Raw genomic sequence first — 22,417 nt, forward strand, 5'->3', positions numbered from 1 at the left:
AACTTACCAGCCTCTGCCTCCAGAGGACTGGGCTTAGAGGCATGCACTAGCATGCCTGCCTTAAGGATGAAGTTCTTAACCAATGAGAATTCTCATGGCAGTTGAAAAGTGTGCCTACAAAGTAGGAAGGCTGAACTCATAAACATTACTTAGCATGTAAAATGAAGTTAATTTCATGGTAGGAGTGTGGCTTAATGGCAAAATGTTTTTCCCTAGTAAACACAACATACAAGTTTAACCAACTACAGGACCACAATTTTATCTACCCTTCCATTATGGAGAAACATATAGGATGGATTCTCTTACATTCCACTATCAATCATGCTTGCCATTATCTTTACAGTTTACTTTTACAGATATACTAATCCTGATATGGTACCCTAAACATATCAAGCTATATTGTCTTCTGTTTAATTTTAGTACATTAGAATATCTACTTATTTTGCACAGATTTAAGTATAAATGTCTTAAAGCGATGAGTTAGATTATGTTAAAATCTATAATCACAACACACTAAACCACTAGTTGGTTTATGTGATGTATGGTCATATAGTTCCAATATTAACTAATAAGTTAACACAGATTTTGAACTATAGTTGTAATCTATCACTCACTTTTCCCTAGTCTAAATCATTTTTTACTGTCATTTACCTGGCACTTTCTAAGAGTAATCATTCTATATCAGAGTAAAAAAAAAAAAAAAGCCTTCTAATATGATTTGATTTTTAGGCACCTCCCTATTTAGTTCCTGCTGGCCTGGACTTCACTATGTGTACCAAACTGGCCTCAAGTTTACAAACATTACCTTTTATCTATAGCCCAAGGGCTAGGAGTAAACCCATATGCCACCATGGACAACCTTTAAAATGGCTTTTAAAGGATCTAAATAATGTTTTGAAACACTGTCCTCTAGTATGGGGTCTTTTCAACTTATGAGCATTGGCTGCTGGTAACTGGAATATTCAGTTCTTCATAAAAAATCTGATGCCAACATAAACATAAACTCCAGAAACCATGTTTTTGACAACAAAGATCCTCAGTGCTATTTCAATGTAAGAATTACTATGTTGTCTTCTGGTTTAAAATACACTATTTCAGCTACTGAACCAAGAGAAAGTGAACTTGTTTTCACTGCTCTGCTTCAAAAACAGAAAACTATTAAATACTATCTATAGACATTTGTATAACATCATTAAGAGTCACTATTGAGGGACAGGAAAGTCTTTAATCCTAGAACTGATCAAAATCTTCTAGAATTACAGCATCCACTAAATGTTTCCTTTAGAAATCTATTTTAGGAACTGCTAAAGAAGGAAAAACAAAATATAAGTAGCAACTAATAATTTCCTCCCTCAAGGGTGTATCCCCATTGACCATTAAAACATTCTTATGCAGTTAGGACTATTAGGCCTCTAAAAATATGAAATTCTACACGTTGTTGAAGGATTGAGTTCTTGCTTGCATGATCAAAATATAGGGGCAGTAGAAAGAAACACTTTCTTTTCATTGCTGGTAGAGAAAATTAGTATTAGCCCATAGCCCACAAGTACATTCACTCAGGAACTAATTCAATATGAACTCTTTACTTTTATAATCTGATACTTAAACATTCCTCAAATTCAGCAGTGAAGCTAAATTTTAATTCTGTATGATAAATACATCAGTCAGAAATACAATAACAAGCAGGCAGATGAGTTAAAAACATCACTTTACAAATCTAGTTGCAATCTTTCTATAAAAGCACATCAGAAAGAGAACCTAACCTTTTGTTACCCGAAAGACCCTTCAAATACGTTTGTATACAAAATTCGGATGGGTAGAGGTAGAGCAGTTGGAAGAGTAACACTCCTTTCGTTTATACCTGGAGCTGCCGTCACTGTGCCACGCCCGCTCCTCTTCTTCAGACGTCCCACCACTGACAGCAACCACGTCACCTTCCTGAGACAGGAAGCACAGACTTCATAAGATAATGCCCAAGAATAGTAGGACGTCTAAAACCTGACTTGGTAGTAGAAAAGTATAATTTTTATATATTTATTCAAAAAAGCTGAAACAAAAGTCCGTAAGGATTATCTATTAATAGCAACCTCAGAACAACTCTCAGATAATTGCCAGATTTCACTTTCATTTTATTCTTCAGTACAGAGAACGGGTTTTGGACACCTCAGGTTCTTAGCTACATCTGTAGCCTTGTGATTCTCTTTCCTGTTTCCCAAGCACTAGAATTACAGGTTTATTCCAACCAATAGGCTTCATTTTTAAAAGGCCCAAGAACAAATTTATTACAATGACTGACATCAGCTAAAACTCATGTATACGTCTTGAACCTTTCTTAAAAGCTGTTTTCTCTTTGTAGATGCTTTTAGAATCTTAAAATTAGTTATTTATATTTAGTTATATTTATTACTAAAACAACTTTATAAAACAGGATATTCCATCTCTAGCCTTATTTTATCCAGTGATTATTGCAACAGATAAACTGTTTCTCCTCTTAGTAACTATTACAAGTTCATAGAATACTATGGGTTAAGCAAATTTTTTCGTAAGGTTGTTACTTTTTGTTATAAATCTGATGCATCTTCTTTATATAAACACCATGCTCCAACAGTAACAGTTCCCAGAGTTACTGACTACTTTAAAGGGCTTTCTTTTTTGTTTGTCATCTGTCTTAGACTTAGCAAACATCAGAAATAATCTATCATCTCAGTACAAAAAGCTTTAGAAGTTTGAGGCAACACAACTGTTAAGAAAGAAAGTTTAATTTGAGTCTAGGTCATTGCTGTCCAAAGCCTCGACAATTTTCAACAAGAATGATTCAGTTTTACTAGATGCCGGGCACATCAAAACCAGCACAAGATGATAGCACTCTTTACAACTTAAATAATTTTTAAAAATATATTTATTTTATGTGTGTGAGTGTTTATTCATATTGACATTTGTACCACCTGTGTTTCTGCTGCTTGGAGATCAGAGGGCTTAACATGGATTAACAACAGTAACAGTTGGTTGCGGCCTTCCAAGTGAGTGAAGGGACCCAAACCCAGGTCCTATAGAAGAGCAACAAGTGTATTTAACTGCTGAACCTTTTCTAGCAACAGAGTATTTTATTTTTTTTTAATTTTCAATTGGAGTATGATTATATCATTTCCCCCTTTCTCAACCCCCAAGTCCCTCTCATTGGACCATGTATTACTGTTCATTCATTTATTTATTTACTACAAACAAAAATATAAACATAACCTCCCGAGTCTGCTTGATTGTGTATTTTTTATTATGTAAGGGAAAAGTATTCATATTTTGGTGTCTTAGTGAAGAATGTGAAGTATATAACTATTCAGTGTTTAGTAAACTAGCTGAAATCTATAGATAATGACAGTTATTTTTATATTTCATACTATTTTCCTTAAAGGGAGAAAAAAGAATTAGAATAACTTTTCTAAATTCAAAACATTAAGAGAAAAATATTTCAACCAAAAAAGTTAGGTTTCTTTCCATTAATAATTATTTTCTATTAACATGAGTTTTTCTAAAAAATTTTCTAAAATTTAAAAATTTTCTAAAATTTAGAAATTTTCTAAAAATGTCCTTAACATAACAGCTTTAAAAGGATGCCAACCGCCGGGCGGTGGTGGCGCACGCCTTTAATCCCAGCACTCGGGAGGCAGAGGCAGGCGGATCTCTGTGAGTTCGAGGCCAGGCTGGACCGATAGCCTCCAAAACAATACAGAGAAACCCTGTCTCGTAAAAACCAAAAAAACAAACAAACAAAAAAAAGGATGCCAACCTTGGCTGAAATTTTCATGCCACTTATATAACTGTCAAAATACCTAAGTTCCTAGTAAACTGAACAGTAAACGTACTTTAGAAAAGTTTGTATTTAAAAGAATATTATAAATCTCTCAAAGCTGTGGGATAATGTCTTGTACACAGTAAAGATCTGTCACTAGTATTGGTTTACTAAAATGCTGATTGGCCAGTAGCCAGGCAGGAAGTATAGGTGGGGCTACCAAACTAGCAGAATTCTGGGAAGAGTAAAGGCAGAGACCACTCACCAGCCAGACATGGAAGAAGCAAGATGAGAATGACTTACTAAGAAAAGGTACCAAACCACATGGCTGAACATAAGAGTTATGGGAAAATTTAAGCTGTAACAGCTAGTTAATAATAAGTCTGAACTAGTAGATCAGCTTATAATTAATATAAGCCTCTGTGTGTTTATTTGGGACTGAATGGCTGTGGAGGGACAGAAATTTCTGTCTGCATCTCAAAAATAAAGCTGTTATACAGCAAACGATTTGCCCATGTACATTTGTTCTTCCAAAATGTGATCAACAGACGGGCAAATTAGCCAAGACCTATTCATGAGGCTGATACAGGATATCACCGTGCTTAGGTTTGAGTAATACACTGTCTCAATAAAAAAATCAAACCTTCCTCTGAATTTCTCATATCAGATATAATCTGTAGTTTTCTTGTTTTGCTAGAACAATTATATTATTCTACCTTGGCTGTAACAGAACTTAAAAGCACTGCATAATAATGTAATTTTTTAGGTAACTGCAAGGCCATTGGTAATTCCTGGAAGAGTATGTAGACTTAAAAGGAAGCACCTATTCTTCTAAGAAAGCACAGAAGGCAGGTCTTGGGAGGAATAAACTAACCACATAGAAAAGAAGAAACACCAGACTGACAAAGGAGAAAATTTGTTTGCCAAGAAAAGTGACTAAAATGAGATTAATTCTGGGTAATATGAGAAAATGCTCTTTCCTTCTCTAGAATCTTTTTTATTAGTCAAACTTCAAGTCTGTTATAAAATAAGACATAAATGCTGCTGGAAAAAGAATGATAAAACTGATTTTTTTCTCCTAGTTTTTAATTTTAAAAATTGATATAGGCTCTAAGTATTATTGCTAAAACAAGCCTCAAATTTCTGGACTCAAATGCATCCTGCCTCAGTCTAAGTGCTGGGCTGCGGAAAGAATATTTCATGGCACCTGAGATTTAGAGACTTACACTGTGGATAAGTCACCCCAGATACTCAAGAAAATTCTTTAAAATGCTTAACACAATATACAACTTGGTTTCAAAATAGAATAACTATCACTGCCTAGGGGAAACTCATCTCTCAAAATTAAAACACAGTAAGAACTATGAAAGAAGGAGAAGGGATTTAGATTAAAGTCCTGTATAACATGGCTGTTGTTTGCTGATTGACTTTAAGTAAAAAAAGAAAAAAGTACAACCTAGTAGGGACAACACCTGTACAGAAATCTGCACAATAATAAAACATTAAGAAGGTCTGAATTTGCTACTGGGGTTCAAACATAACCAAAAAGGTCAACTGCTTCGAATTCCTGTTAGTCACACAGAACCAGAGCATCATGGTACAAATTTCACAGTTTAGCTTTAATAGAAAGGGAAATTCATTTAATGATTAGTCACCATTTAACAGTAACATGGATATGAACTTTAAACATCTTTGGATCACAGAACCCTTACAGGATAGGATGTGGTGGTTTAAAAGAAAATGACATTTTTTATTTAAGCTACTCTGACAGTCTTAAGATGGTATCTCAGAGTTATTTTGATTTGCATTCCCTGATGGCTAAGGATGTTCAGCAATTTCTTAAGTGCCTTTCGGGCCCCTCGAGATTCCTTTACTGAGCATTCTCTATTTAGTTCTGTACTTTTTAATTGGATTATTTGGTGTTTTGGTGACTAGGTTCTTGAGTTCTTTGTATATTTTGGAAATCAGCCCTCTGTTAGATGTTGGGTTGGTGAAGACCTTTTCCCATTCTGCAGGCTGCCGTTTTGTTTTGTTGACTGTGTCCTTTGCCTTACAGAAAAATTTCACCAAAGAGAACTAAGAATAATTAACCCATATGGACTATTTGTTTTGTAAATGAGACTGAATATGTGACATCTCTAGAAGTAGGTCTTTAGTAAATAAAGATAGGGCTACTATAAAATCTAAAGTGTTGTATCAAAATTACATATCAATGAATGTAAATAATGACAGTCATATTATAAAAATAAGTACAAATGATACAGAAATTTGTGAATGTGCTAAGATCTTACATCTGAAGAACTAGTCCCATTTTCTATCTCCTCCAAAGGCCTAGGCATTTCTTCCAGTGCAGATCTTGTACGGTAATTGTGTTGATTTGCTTGTTGCTTTTTGGAATCCCCAAGATCCAGGAAATGCTCATGAGCATGATTCTGGAAAACATAAAACTTACTCACAATAGGCTTTAAAGACCAGGTTTTCTTGTTAATAGTTATATTATGGAAAACCATACATACTTAAAATATCACTGAAATACACTATGGTATCAACTAAAATTCTTTCTGAAATATCAGAAAGTCAGCAGCAAGTTGGGCATAATGGCTCACTACTTTAATCCCGGCATTCAAAAGGGAGAGGTCAGTGGATTTCTGAGTTCAAAGCCAGTCTCACCTACATAAAAGAGTTCCAGGGCAGTCAGGGCTATGTAGGAATCTTGTCTCAACCCCTATGCCCACCAAAACCAAGTCATCTGCAGATGGGTACATACAAATAATCAAGGAAAACTTGACAAAGTCAGTGACAGAGATATATTCAATATAAAGTGCTCCTAGAAAAAGTTAAAACAACTTCAAGAGTGAAAAGCAGATGCTATGAAAAAGAACTAGCTAAAGATGCTTAGAATAAAAAGTAATCATTTAACTGGTAATAGGGAAAGGCAGCAGGTTGATCAAACAGATTGAAATGTATGTTAGTGAGTGAGAACATGAAACAAACTCATTACTGCCCAAAGCTTCAAAGGAAAACAAACCTGAGGGATTCACAAATGCATGGAAAACACAGTTCTTGTAAGGAAGGTGGGGACATAAAGATCTGGAGCTGAAACCCTGTCTCATCAACAGCAAAATAAACAACAACAACAAAAAACAAAAAACCCATCCCAAACAATGTTTTAAGGCTTCAGAAATGGGGCCGGGTGGTGGTGGCACACGCCTTTAATCCCAGCACTCGGGAGGCAGAGGCAGGCGGATCTCTGTGAGTTTGAGGCTGGGCTGGACCGACAGCTTCCAAAACAATACAGAGAAACCCTGTCTCATAAAAACCAAAAAAAAAAAAAAAAAAAAAAAAAAGAAGGCTTCAGAACTGAGTTGAACAAAATGAAAGAAAACATAGTCCAACCTGAGAATACAAAATGTAGAGCACAGTACGAAGGATTACCCTAAAAAACAAAGAACTTAGAAGCTGGAGAGATGGCTCAAAGGACAGTCTGGCTGCTCTTACAGAGGACCAGAGTTCAGATTCCAGCACCCACACAGCAGCTAATAATCTGCTAACACTCCAGTTCCAGGGGTTCTGTTGAATTCTTCTGGATTCCACTGGCAACCATTCAAAAACAAACAAATCTTTGTTTTTTTAATGAAACTGACATTAGACACTAAGAGGAAAATCTGACAGAAAATAACTTCGAACCTAAAATTATATCCTCACTGCTAAAAGAGAAATGAATGCTCACATACAAACCCAAGATTCACTCCAAACACATCTGTTCTAAATTTTATAAAAGTCTTAGAAAGTAATGTAAAGGTATAAAGAAGGAAACAACGTTCTACTTTGTCAACCACTGACAAATCTACTATTAAAAATTTAATATATCACTCCTTTCATTTGGCATAAGAATTTCTAACTACTTAAATTCATGTGATACAAAATTGCCATGTTCTTACTGTGTAAAACATCGTCTATGATTTGACACTTCTGGTAAGATAAATTCCAATCAAAGAATCTAAGAAGCCTTTTAAATGTATATTGGTGGCTTTTCTTTCAGGCTCACCCATCACACCTGGCTATTTTGAATGCCTCAAAAGAAATGACAGTGAACAGAAAGCTGGCTGTTAAATATCACTTGTTGTTCTCTTATCCTTCAACACAAAATCTACTTAATTATTAAGGTATAATGTGATGATGCTTTGGGCAATGTGTTATTAGAGCAGTATCAAAGAGCCTTCCACAGGACAAGCATATATATTGCACTTTTCTCTTTTGACTGACCCTTAGTCCTATAACTTTAACTAAAGGTTCATATCCTCAGGTATGTAGTCATTCCTGAAGAGTAAGAAAATGAAAAATCTTCAGTCCTCACTAAAAGGCATCACTCGACCATGTATTATAAAGGGTATTTTGTTTGTTTTTATAAATTTAAATTCCATTTGCTTGTTTGTGTAAATGTGTTGTCCATGTCCAGTTAGGAGGACACCATTGTGCACTCAGTTTTCTTCCACTGTGTTGGTTCCTGGCATCCAACTGAGCTTGGCAGAAAATGCCTCGCCAGCTGAGTCAATCTTGTCAACCTCTACCAAGGACTTCATATTTTTGGTTATGAGTCTAGCCTTTAACACCTGAGCCACAAAGATTTATTTACATGAAAAATATATTTCAATTAGTTAAGTGCCTGTAAACTAGTCAGAAACCAGTAATTTTTTTCTTTGTTCAGACCACTACAGTGATAATGAGGGCTTAGTTGAGAAGTTGTTTCATATACTCTTCCTAAACTTTACAACTAATGGCTCTGAAAACTTTGCAGCTAAGCTAGAGGAGGGAAAATGCAAGCTTTGCAGGGTAGGTAGGACCACTGAAATGACAAAAGGACAAAATACTAGGGACAATCTACCTATCTTTATTTTGTAAGGGTTTATTTAGTTTTGGCCATATGTCTGTGTGTGAGCCATGTCACATGCATTCCTGGTGCCCACAGAAGCAAGACAATTGTTAGTGGCCAAACCCAGGTCCTCTCTACCAGCAGCAAGTGCTTGAAACCACTAAAAGATCTCTCCAGCCATCAACCTACCTACCTTGAGAGAGAAAAGAGCTGATGTGATTATTATTAACAGGTAAGGGATAAAACATCAATGTAGGGAAAAATAAGTTATAGAATATACAACTAATAGAAGAATTGAAAATACTTTTCCATAGGTTGATTATAGTTTATTAATATAATATATACATAAAAATTGGCATTTGGGGAAGAGATATGCTAAGAGATAGGAAATGCAGAAACAAAAAAGTTTTAAGTGAGAAATAAAAAAAATCCAAACAAGTAACCAGGAAATATAGCAATTTTCATTAGTATTATTTTGCTTACAATATTACTGCTTATAATTTTAAAAGGAAGCTCTAAAATGGCAATTATTCTTACCCCCCACCATTAAACATCAAATTAATATTTACCTTCGAGACAGTAACAATTTTATTCTCTTTTGCAACAGTCAAGTGTTTCCTTTTCTCTTCTGACCTGTAATTCTTTATTTCTTCTTCTCCCTTTGCAGTTCTCCATTCTTCTTGTCTACTAAAATATTAAAATCCACAAACATTAATCTACAATTTTACAACTGTTTTCCTTTCAAATGAATGCTAGTTATTAAGGTAACAATGTGAAGTTAGCTTCTATTTTCTTTCATGGGGGACATGTGGCTCAGGACATAACGAAAATACTAGAGATTTTGCTTCTCCCCTTATTTCCAACTGTTTCTGCTGTGGTAATTATAAATCAAATGAAGTATTAAATTTTAAGAAGCTATTATCAAAGTCACCTTCCTTATTAGGTATATGGCTTGTGCTCAGACATGTAAAATAGGATATATGCCATCTACTAACAGCAGAGCCTTGAGGTTGAACCACCAATTCCTGAAGCACACGGCAATTTTCCCAGTGACATAGAATGGACCCTACTCCTTAAAAACAAGACAAGTTCTATTCCAGACATCGAGCTGAAACTAAATTAACTCTGGGTTTTAATTTCATTAAACCCAACTCCTTAGAACTAGAATATGTTAATTGTACTTTAACTTGGAAGTTTTGCTGGTCTGCAAGGAGATTTAATCGTTGGGCTTTAATTTTTCAAAAGATTTTATAACAGGAAGCAGATTAATATTCAGGGCATGCATACATTTTGGATAATTTTATACTAGAGCATATTAATACTTTCATTTTTACTTAACCACAGAACCTCTAATGTTATCTAGTTGTGTTAATAGAAAAATGAAGGAAGCTAAATCTTCATAAAAGGCCAACCTCACATTTAAGTTTTTGAGCTTCTTATACTTTTATATTGAAAGAATCTTCAACTCCTGTATAGATATAAAAAAGAGGGCACAGGAATTCTTGTATTCTTTACTCAGTTTTCTTCACTGGTAAAATCTTGCAAAAGTATAGGATATAGTATCAATACCAAGGTAAGCCACTAATCATCTGGTTTTTCCACTTTTACTGCTACACATTCTGTGCAGTAAATACCAATTGATAATTCTCCTTACCTAGCTACACCAGCTGAGAGCTCAGGTACCACCACCCTTCGGCTCCAAGCAACAAGATCTCGCTCTGTGGCTATTTCACTTCGTGGAGCATTGCTGTGCATCTGCCGCACACCTTCAATTTGCCCACTGCGTCTCAATCCTACATTTGGTGGCGAATGAACTTCAGAGGTAGAACTTACAGAGCCTACTTTGGGGGTGGGGGAAAGGGAATCGGCATGGTTAAATTCTACTTAGTCGCCTCTGTTTATAATAAAAAGCTAACATTTTCTTCTACACAAAGCTTTTACAGCAAATAATTCAACTACCAAAGGAACAAAAACCACAGGCAAAAGGTTAATGAAAGCAGAAATGTGGGTATTCAACTGATTGGATAAATTAATGAATCATAATTATGGATTATTAAGTTCAGGTACTTTAAGTGCAAAATCATTACTTTAAAAAATTGCTAAGCCTTCTGAGAATTCAAAAAAAATCCAAGGACATTTACAGTTCACAAATTTGACTTTTCTCTTAACATTAAATATATAGCAAATAAGAGTGAGGAACTAAAACTTTGACTTCGTTTTGAAAATGATATAAGCTGATTTTTCATGCTTCTCATGTTTACTGCAAGATCACTTGCCCAGTATGAGACACACCCTAGTTTCCATCAAAACAATGAGAGAGTATGGTGCAAGTGGACAGAATCTGTTTCTAATGTTTACCTTAGGAAATCTCGAAGAATATTCATATTTTAAAAATTTATCTCTAATATAAAACCTTGTATTTATTTTTCAAAAACATGATCATTTTGGTAGCGTGTTTCGTTTTATGGATGTGTTATAGTTGTTTAGTCATTTCTCTATTGCTGGTGATTAGATGGTGTCAGTTTTTCAAAGTATAATCTCAAAGCTTACCTCTGTTTAAACGGCTGGCATTACTAACACCTGCTTCACCAGCACGCCTCAGGTCTTGTTCCTGTTGTAGTCTTTGAATCATGCTGTCTAGAGGACTGATATCCTGGCTTGCTTGCTGGCTTAAAACTTGGTTCAATCCTATGTAAGATTACAGAAAACACTAATCAGTCTCATAAAAAGACATAATTAAATACTAATTTTCCTAGGGTAAAGACTTAAAATGATTACCTGTAAGTGACAGAAAGGAACACATAAACTCCATAACCTATTTTCAATTCACAAAAATAATGAAGATGACTGCATACTGTTTATGTTTATCATGATTCAAACAGTCATAATCCTTATGGAAACCAATTAGCTCCATTATACACGTAAAAACACAAACATTCAAAGTCATACATTTAGGAAGAAGCCAAAGTAGAACTTCCTACTTATACTTGCATTTCTGACAACCATCTCATTAATTCAACAAACTCGGTTGCCTACTATGTGCTTAAGACTACGCCTAGTATTGAAGATCCAAAAACAAATTAGACATCAAGATCTTTTTCCTACAGCAAACTACCTATCCTGCTTGGAGCAATTAAAGACTAAGACTGCAGATAAATGCAGATTGTGAAAGATGTAAAAAAAAAAAAAAAAAAAAAATAAGGCGAGAAGGGAAAAAAGGAACTGAAAGACACCAGTGTAAGCCAGGAGCCAGAGCAGCCCTGTTTGAGAAGGCAGCATTTGAATGGACACTTAGGTTAAGCATGTGAATTAAGTGTAAGACTGGTACTCAGATACATGGGGGAAATTTCGTACATTTAAACCAACCTACTAATTATAGCACCTCCTATTCATGCCAGGCATACAAAAACACTTCTCTTTGTTCTTTGAAATTTCACCATAAAGATACACATGATAAAATTCTAATTTATCTTTCAAATACTAAAATGAAACTTTATTTTCACTGTGAAAAATTTCCAAAATTCCCTTGAAAGAAACACCTATTCCCCTGTTTCAGATCCTTATTAGTCTTAGCACCTAGGCAAATACGGAATACAAAAGAAAGCTAAAAGCTCAGTTAAGATAATTTAAGAATACATAAAAATGTTCAATCTTGGGGCTGGAGAGATATAGCCCAGCAGATAACAGTTTGGGCTAGCCTTGCAAAAGGATCCCAGTTTAATTCCCAGCATCCACATGAGGCAGCTTGCAACCAACTTGGTTAACTCCAGCTCCTTGGGAATTAGACACAGGCAACCACACAAACCAGCCCACTTCCCCATGTAGACAACATTAATTAAATATAAAAATCAATCTTTTTTGAAAAGTTCAATCTGGAAGACAGAATGAAAAAAAATCAAGAACATTTAATAATAATATTTATGAAACTATTCCATTAAAAGTAATGAGTGGAAAAATTAACATTAGGTATACACATGTATACGTAAGGGTTTGACATGAGCTGTAAAGAGAATGCCCAAAGAATATTCTGAAACATAGTAAGAAAAAGAAAATACCATTTATTACTTGACTTATTATTTTATGAGAAAACTCTAATTAAATAGGAAAAAATGACTAAGTCACAAAGCTAATAAGCAACAAAACACAGAGATAAAGTCAAATGTCTATACTGAATTTTCCTAATTTGTTGCTAGATCATAATTGAATATTGATTAATAATTTGGTATAGCTCCCCTAAGGTTAAAATTGAAGAAATAATTTTAGATATCAATGTTAAAAAAAACTCCATTTAAATCATTTTTATTATTACAGTAAGCTATATCTAGTTTTACTTAGTTTTGCAATATTTAGCAAATAAAATTTCAAAATCCTAAATTTGCAAATAAAGTATGTAATGATTCTATTTTTCTTTAAAAATTTTGGTTTTGCTCCATTTTGAAGTAAGTACTTTTGTGCTTTGGAATTCTAAAATAATGACAATTTGGAGAACTAGAAAAAAATTGAAAGTAAATACTAAGAAGGTGGAATTACTGCTGAAGATTCTCTTACGAACCATTGTTAATACCTGCCTCCGATCTCGATTTCAAGATCATGCCATTTTATAATTCTGTTTCTCACAGGCATATGCTCTGAAAGCTCAGGCCCTAGTTTGTGGTGCTAACCTTGCTAGAGGAAGCAGATGAGTAACAGTGGTTAAAGGTTATTCTCAGCTTGGACTATAGTCTACCTTTCTTTATTCCCTTCTGCTGCCACATCAACTGCGGCCACATGTTCCTGCTCCCCTTTACTCACCACACTAACCTTAAATAACTACTTTCTGCTTAAGTTGCTATTGTGTATTTTTAGGCAAGGGTAAAGGTATCTAGCGCTACTTCTAAAAGTGGCAACAGAATAAGGCTTCAAGTAAATGTCTCTAATTAGACAACACAAATGTAAAATTTGTTTCCTAAATTCTTAGGATACAATGATTAAATTATCTATGAAAGCTTTATTAGAGAAGCTGTAAATTGGAGGAAAAGTAACAACTACAATAATATTTCTACAATAATATTTCTACAATAATAATTCTAATGAATGAGTCTTTTTATTTCTTGAGTCTAAAACCCCTGATAAGAAAACTATTAAGAGACCTTAGAAAAATTCCAACTTTGCCAGTTAAACTCCAAGAGATTTCATGCATCCTAATTAATTAATCCCATGAGTGATACTTCTCTAGTATTGAAACTTCTAGACTATGAATATGACTAGTTGTCAATCAGTAGCTATTCTTAGATTCTATGAGTATGCTAAGAAACATTAGTTTTACATATTAGATATTCAAGCCTATACTATAAAAGTGGCAAGGGAAGCAGCTCTAATCCCTTTTTTAACCATCCATCAGGAACATCTAATTTAAGAACCAACACTTTCTATCTAATATGCCATCATTATTCCAATTTTACACCCAATCCTATAGCTTGCATCACCAAATCTTGAACTTTCTATTTATAGAACCTAAACTCATACTTTACCCAGTACACAATGTATTCAGAATCTCTGTCCATTACAACATACTGTAAAACCTGTATGTAGCAACTTCACAAACAATTTTTACCCTAAAATATTCCTAATGACAAAACTTGTTTAATCTTTAGAGGGTCTTTATTATCTTCACTGGATAAGTCAGTCAGTGCTACACTTGTCAAATAGGGAATAAAGAGTTCACACACCTTTTACACATTTTAACTATTCACTCAATTCATCAGTTCACTTGACTTCATGAAAACGGCTCTCTACATTTTTCAGCCCTACTTTCTCACAAACCTTTAAAAGTTGATCACGTCTAGACAGGTGTGCCAGCCCATGCCTTTAATTCTACCACTCAGGAGGCAGAGGCAGGATCTCAGAAATCAAGACCAACTTGAACTAACATAATAACTTCCACTTCTTAAACTACAAGATGAATAGTCAATCTAGTTTTAGATTTTCCCAGTATTTTTAACTTTACTAATATATTTGTTTATAACTGTGTATTTTAAGTCTTGGCAACTAAGATTGTGAAAGCATGAATCATGTCTAATTTCTTACTTAATATTCATGGCTTAGCAGGTCAGGACAGGTTTTCAGTAATAATTGTTGGCTAAATGAATAAATGATTTCACTTGTGATATCTTATTAATCCCTTAAGGTTGGAAACTGCTTTGAACCAAAATTATTATTTTAAATCTCCAATGTTTTAATTATCTTGCAATGTTTAATGTAATTATTGGAAGAACTCTGCATCTGTTCAAAACAAGTATGTAAAAAAGTTTTAGAAACTGTAAAAACCTTGACCCCTGTGAAAATGGATGCCTACCTGAAGACGTGACTCCCATTTGAGGGATGAGCTGCTCCTCCCTGCAATTTTCACGACCAGGAACTAATCTCTGGTATCTTGATGGATGAGGATTTCCGTCAACATCAACCAGAAAAGGGGGAGGCATGAGATGAGGTGCCTGCTGAGTCTGCTCATCTAATACAAAATTGTTGGCGTCACGGATAAGGGGCCGATAATCACTATGAAAAAACATCTGATCTGCTATCTGCAAAAAGAAAGGTCCATAAAATACTGGAAGAAAATTATCATGAAAAAATTGACAAAATTTATAATAGAAGCCTAACATTATACCACAAATTATGGTATTACATATCTATTTAAAAATACAAGATTGGGATTTAATTCCTGTATCCACACTATGTTTAATCTCCAGAATTAAAAGAAGGATTGAAGGAACCAAAAAATCATCTATTTTTAATTCATTTTAAGCATTATCTCTATATCCTTCATTGCCTAGTGTAAGAAAATCTGCTTCTTTCCTCTGTAAACAAGTGTGACAAGGCATTATATATTAAAAAGAAACCATCATTAAAAATTAGCTTTTCAATTTAAATGGTAAGTAAAATTACACCTAAGCATAAAACATTCAAAGATACTTTTAGGTTTCACAGATACTATGCTCTATTTTAAATCTTTAGGCATGTGATACTTTGGGGGGAACAACTGAACATAGAGTCCCAAACATGCCAAACACGTACTATACTCCTGAGCTACACCCCAAGATTCAAGATTTATGTAATATTAACAACAAAAAATTAATGTAACAAAAGAAAGCATTGTCCAAGATTTATGTAATATTAACAATGAAAAACTAATGTAACAAAAGAAAGCATTGTCTCTAGGTTATTTTCAATAATGTAAAATTATTATGAACTTAGCCCTGACAGAGCTACAACTTTAGATTTTCATTGGTTAATTGGAAAAGTCTTAAACTAAATTATTAATTATGCATTTATTATACTACAAACAAAAAATTTAATTATTTTAACCATTAGTCCTAAAGAGTATTTATCAACAAAACATTAGCAGGTCACATGAAATTTGAGAATCACATGAAAGCTAAGGAGTTATAACCTAGATAAATATATATTACCTATATAAACATTTTACATAATTTGAAAAGCCCCTTTATGGGTACCATGTCCTATTCAAATTAATATATCCCAGGTTAGAATTATTCTAACAAGATATATAAAAAATGGTTCCTTCTGAACTGTTTAATTACAGAAAAGATTTTAAACATGTATAGCTGTGCCTTTACACTACTTTCTAAAAAGTCTCCATACTATTTAAGATAGGATTCTTTGAGCTGATTTTAAAGATCATTTTTAATTATGTGTGTGTGTGTGTGTGTGTGTGTGTGTGTGTGTACTTGCAAATGGGTATGTACACTTGAGTGTCTGTGTCCACAGAGGCCAGAGGCATCACATCTCCTGGAACAGGAGTTATATATGATTTTGAGCTACCTGCCATAGATCCTGGGAACCAAAACTCAGGTCCTCTGAAAGATCATCAAGTGTTCTTAGCCAATGAGCATCTCTCCAGCCCAAGCTTTCTAATTTTCAAAATGTACATTCTCACCCACTCCTAAGAAAAAAACATATAACTCCTGAACACTCATGTATTTAAGACTTAAACAGGAAAACAATGCACATTTCTCATACTCTACCTTGTCATACTTGCTACTAGACCCAAAACCAAAAATTAAAAGATGTCCATGAGAGTCTGTACATGCAAAGTGCTGACCATCAGGGGAGCATTTGCAGTCAAACACTGCACCATGTCCTTGGCCTTCAATCTGAAACATATTTAACCAAAAATCAGAACATGGTCATTAAAATATAAAAACTGATACTACCATTACTAGAATTTTATAATAGAAAGATGTAAAAGTATACATACATCCTGATAAAGGGAAGATTAAGCATATCAAACAGAACAGTAAATTTGGTGAAAATTCATGAAAACTGCCAGATTAACAGCATTGAAAAAGAAAGAATCCCAGTCACAGACCAGACACAATTCAGAAAATAAAAATATACATACTTGCCCCCCCACCCAGAGAATTCTACTTCACATTTTAACCCAGATTAAAACATAAATGAACCATACATTCCATCTTTTTCCATACATTCCTGCCCTTTCTGTAAAGGCTAAGAACATGAGCAACGGTAGCAATTTCTTTTGTAACACTCAGAAGTAGTAGCCAGAGATCACTCCTTACAAGACACTAAATGTCATTCGTTTTGGTTAAAAAAAAATAAAATAAAATAAATTCCCTGGTGGTCTGACTCATCTTCTAATGATGAATTTTAAAGGTTAAAGAAAAGGGATTTTTTACCTGATAATTGTTTTCTGTTTTCCAGTTCCATTAATCCAGAACGAATGGATTTCTCCCTGCAACCTGTCAATCAAACAGAGGTGGCCAATCACCACTCTGATTTTTTTTTTTTGCTCTCAGTACTTCTTCAGACTATGTTCCAGTTGAAAACTTCTTTAGCAGTGTTCTGAAAGAGGTAAAAATTCTACCCTATCTAAAGCACATCTAGGGACTGAATTTCAGAAACATCTAAAATAGGGAGTTGACTCCCAACAAATAATAACTAAGGATGATTTTCAACAACTGTGATTGGCTTTCTGGATTAGCAGAATCGGAACACACACATTATCAGGTAAGAAATACCTCCTTTCTGTTCCGGTATCCACTGATCTAGAACAAACTGAACTTGGTTGGTTATATCCTAGGAAATGCTTAAAAAGAAAGAAGTGGTAACTTTCTTTGAGTGTAACAAATTCAACAGAAAGGCAGATTTAAACGCAGAAGGGCCACTGATTTCTCAAGAAAAATAAGTACTTCAGTCAACAGAGAAAACACCACTCTAAGTCAGCACATACGAAGGCCTCAAAAAGACAACTAATTGCGCCTTGGAAATCTCTTACAGTTAAAAAGCTATCATCTAAAGAGAGAGATAGATATGTTACTTATTAATGATATCCCAGATGCTGACAACAGAAAAGAGAGTTTCTCTACTTAAAATTATTAAGGAAAACAAGCGAGGTTTCCTAATGATACTATATAAGGAACTTACAACATAAAAGAAATGAATCAATAGTGACACAGGATAGTTTCTGAGGTATAAAGAAACTTGAAGGTAAGATAGGAGAGGAAGGTACCACTTTAGAACAGCTTAAAAAACAAGTAAGGACAGAACCACCTTCTCCATAGTAGTCTACCTAGGACATTACCACACAGTATATGACAGAACTGAAAGACTGTAAGTACAAATGTCAGGATTCACATGTTCAGTACTTTTATAGGCAAATAAATGCTACACATTAACAGGGGGAAAAAAACCCCTATAAAAGAATTTCATACCAAAACATTTAAGAAAGTGTCTAAGCCATGAGTAAGGTGTTTTGGTTCTCAGTTCACTCAAAACTTCCAAAGACTTTATAAATGCTTGTGGAACTAAGCTTTTATATGAGTAAAAGTCTAAGCCTACAGTTTGAAGCTGCAATAGTATAGAGTTAGAAAATTGCCTGTAGCTACACTTAGCAATGACAAAAAAATCATGAGCATGGCATCCTCTGAATGTCTTGGTAATCTTGCACTGCATTTAATTCGGTGGTGGGGCTGGGGTGGGAGTTACTCAAGTTTACATATATGCTATCAATGGGCTCATATGTACAGTAAGTAGATGTCTAGAAGAATATTTTGGTGAATTAGAACTTACAAAGCGCATGTAAGATCTCTGTGTCCTACATAACACAGTATCTGAAAAGCCACTGAGACCAGGCATTTTACAAGGGAGTTCCTGCAGGAAGGCCTAGAGACCCTAATGTGAGAAGTTGTGAAAGGAATACATGATTGTTTCAGAGACCTAAGGATGTTAGAGATGACAGCAGAGTTATCACCAAAGGGAGCTACAAATAGAGCACTATCCCAAGAGGGATAACTACGTTGTAGTCAACAAAGCTGAAAGAACAGAACCACCTATGTCCTTTGATATGAGACATGGAACTATAAATTAGAATTTGCCCTAATGGGTTTAGATCTTGCTGTGGTTCAGTATTTCCTCACTATGCTTTGATTCCACCTTTTGGAATGGTAATGCATATTCTGTGCCATTTTATATTGGAAATATGTAATTTGCTTTTTATTTTACAAGGGGCTATAATTAGATTGACATCCTGAGTCTCAAAAGAGATTCTGGACTTCTAAATAGTCTTGAGAGTGAAAAACACTGGGACTTCTGAAGTTGGACTAAATGAATTGAGAACAGGGAGTGGAATATGGTGATGTGAATGAAAATGATTCCCACAGGCTTCAATATGTGGTCCCAGTTGGTATAACTGGGGAGAATTTAAGATGTGTGACCTTGTTGGAGGAGGTTCATCACTGGAGGTGGAGTTGAGGTTTCAAAAGTCAATGCCACTCTGAGATAGTTTCTCTTTCTTCCTTTCCCCCTCTTCTCCCCTCCCTCCACCCCCACCCAGCACAAGCTTGTGGATCATATGTAAGCTCTTGGCTTGTGTTCCAGCACCACTCCTGCCTGCCTGCTGTGAAGCTCTCTGTCATAAACTCACCCTCTGAAACTCTTGAGCCACCATTAACCACTCTCTTCTTTACATTGTCTAGGTCATGATCTTTTATCACAGCAATGGAAAAGTAAGAGACTATCGTAGTTCCATCTTTCTTATGTGTATTATGACTGACAAAGTAAAAAAACAAAACGACAATTCTTACTGAAAAGAATTGCATCTTTTAAACCAGTCAAGGAATTTGTAAGTGAAAGTTTGAATATATATATGTATATGTATGTATGTATGTATGTATGTATGTATGTATGTATGTGTGTAACTAGGAAGCAATAATCTTTAAAAAAACAAAAATTAACCTATTTGTAAAAGAAATACATGTGCTTTATAAAGAATATATGCACTGCCTAACCAAAAGATGAGTCAATATAAAAATTAATAATGCATGATTTATGCTATTTATTCCATGTTATAATATAGCTACACAAAACAAAGCAATAGCAAAACTTTAACACCAAGTATGCAAATATAAAAACTGTAACACAAAATTCATACACATATAACAACAGTAAAAAATAGCTAATAAAATACATATTCAGCCGGGCGGTGGTGGCGCACATCTTTAATCCCAGCACTCAGGAGGCAAAGGCAGGCGGATCTCTGTGAGTTTGAGGCCAGCCTGGTCTACAGAGTGAGTTCCAGGACAGTCTCCAAACCAATACAGAGAGACCCTGTCTCAGAAAACCAAAAAAAAAAAAAAAAAAAAAAGGAGAGAGACATATTCAGCATTACTATATTCTGCTTTTGAAAAGTAGATGAGGATTATATTGTACTAGTATTCCCCTGATTAGAAAATCCCATGTGACTAAGTCCAAGAAGTATCTGTAAGAAATGAATTAAGAGAAGTAGAAGACCAAGAACTCTGCTAGTAATAGGGAAATAAATCATCTCCTAGCTCTGTTTAAGAATGTAGAGCAGTAAAACAGCCTTTGAAAATCCTATTCAGTTCTAAAATCATAATGTTCCATAAGGGTTACTGAAAGACCTTGATAAATATGAACATGAATTATATCAAAAAGACCAAAATTCAGACTAAAACTATCATGTCTAGTAAGTCAATTAGGAAGACTGAGTGACTGGAAGGAAAATCATCTACTAGAAGACCTCAAGACACATACAAAGATGAAGCACATGAAGTAGCATATGCAGAATCACCCTATTAAAGAAGTATGCCAATTCTAGGAACAGGGCCACTTGGTTTTCCTTATTAAGTTTTTTTTTTCATTCTTTAAATAAACAACTACTTGGAAGGGAGCACTGAGCTAGACCACATTCTAATAACGTCTTTAGGACAGACTTATATCCTAAAAATCAAATTGCACAGAGAAAAACCTCCTTTGCATACAAACAAACCCTTGGAATTAGGTAATACTGGGAAAAATAAAAATGAGTGACTACTACATGGGCCAATGATATGAGTCAGTGAGCAAAGGGTATTGCTATTAAGTCTGATGACCTCAGTTCAATCCCCAAGATCAACATGGTGGAAGGTTAAGAACAAACTCCACAAAGTTGCCCTACTAACTACACCTACACCTACACCCCTACACACACACACACACACACACACGTTTTAAAAATTCATCCAATATACCGAACACATTTTCCAATCATTCCTGTAGCTTAAACAATGATAATCAATTAACAGACAAAATCCATATTCTAGTTACCTAGTAACTCTTAAAAACACATTAAAAGGTTGTTAACAGAAATTGAAGTTTCTTTCATTTGTGGCATGACAAATACATATAAATTAAAAATAACTATTTAAAAGTTGTATTAAATACAAAATTGCAATACCCGCTATGGGATAAACTAGTGAATCAACTACATAAAACAGTTTATAAGAATGAATCTGAAAAATCAGCCTTAGGTTTTCATAAAAAAATTACAAAAATAAATAAGTCAGCACAAAGTATAATGGAATTCTGTAGATACTTATTCTCCTTCTCCCAACTCTCTGGAAATGAAATGGTGGCTTTGTAAGATACCTTAGGGACTTTGACATCTTCTCCTGTCCATTCTGTCAAATAGGAGTTTTAAAAAGTTTAGTTCTAAACTCTCTATACCATCCACTACCTCAAGGAAGAAACAATTCTAGATGGCACACTTTAGCTTATCTGTTCTGAACTCCTAGCACCTCTAGTCACAGTATCTCCAAAGGCTGGCTGGACATTTCCACAACAGGAACGCCACAAGAAATAAACTTTTAAAAAATCTACTCTCTTTACCTTCTTGAACCTCTGTTAATAGTACCATCATTGTCAGGGTAACTCAGGCTAAACTATCTGGATGCATGTAATTAATCTTTCCTCTCTGTCACTTCCCAGACATCTATCTGTCAGAAAACAAGTGTTACATATAACTCTTTCATTCATGAGCTTCCTACTATATATCCATATAATTTTTCAGTTTTAATTAACTAAAATAGACCAACCTAAATCTATTTAAATTCATACTTGAAATATGGCCTCTTACAGCAAAACTATTGTTGCCTTGGCTTTTGGGCTGTATGTATGAAAACCAGTGCAATGTTTGCTTTTTCAATTTATAAGACCACTTGAGGCTATCGTTAATCTCCTTTCCTTTAGCTTATGTTTTTAGCTCACTACCCATTATTTAAAAGTCTATTACAAACTTTCCACATTACTTTATAAACACTTGTTTTTATATTGTTCATCTTATTAGTATTTTTTCTTACTGACTTTATATATATTTAACCTTTCACAGAAAGGTCCAATTCATTCTCATAACCAAAACTTGGATCATCCAGCCTGACGTGACCATTGTATCTTTAGATGCA

The 22,417-nt window shown here is 34.5% G+C and overlaps 1 protein-coding gene across 6 annotated transcripts in view; it reads right to left on the minus strand.

Moving 5' to 3' along the window:
- Window positions 1-22,417, minus strand: part of LOC101834187 (pleckstrin homology domain interacting protein) — a 109,762-nt gene that overhangs the window by 34,864 nt on the left and 52,481 nt on the right. For 3 of the 6 annotated variants that reach the window (XM_040740281.1, XM_040740285.1, XM_040740286.1), the window contains 7 exons: window positions 16,685-16,813; window positions 14,995-15,220; window positions 11,211-11,348; window positions 10,315-10,501; window positions 9,230-9,347; window positions 6,079-6,219; window positions 1,862-1,938 (listed from right to left, as the gene is read on the minus strand). In XM_040740281.1, coding sequence (XP_040596215.1) covers window positions 1,862-1,938; window positions 6,079-6,219; window positions 9,230-9,347; window positions 10,315-10,501; window positions 11,211-11,348; window positions 14,995-15,220; window positions 16,685-16,813 — 1,016 coding nt within the window. The remainder of the gene's footprint in view (window positions 1-1,861; window positions 1,939-6,078; window positions 6,220-9,229; window positions 9,348-10,314; window positions 10,502-11,210; window positions 11,349-14,994; window positions 15,221-16,684; window positions 16,814-22,417) is intronic. The other 3 variants (XM_040740284.1, XM_040740283.1, XM_040740282.1) reach the window with 3 other exon arrangements.

The sequence above is a fragment of the Mesocricetus auratus genome, unplaced genomic scaffold (genome assembly GCF_017639785.1).
Source record: "Mesocricetus auratus isolate SY011 unplaced genomic scaffold, BCM_Maur_2.0 Super-Scaffold_100691, whole genome shotgun sequence".
In the NCBI taxonomy this organism is placed as follows: Eukaryota; Metazoa; Chordata; class Mammalia; order Rodentia; family Cricetidae; genus Mesocricetus; species Mesocricetus auratus.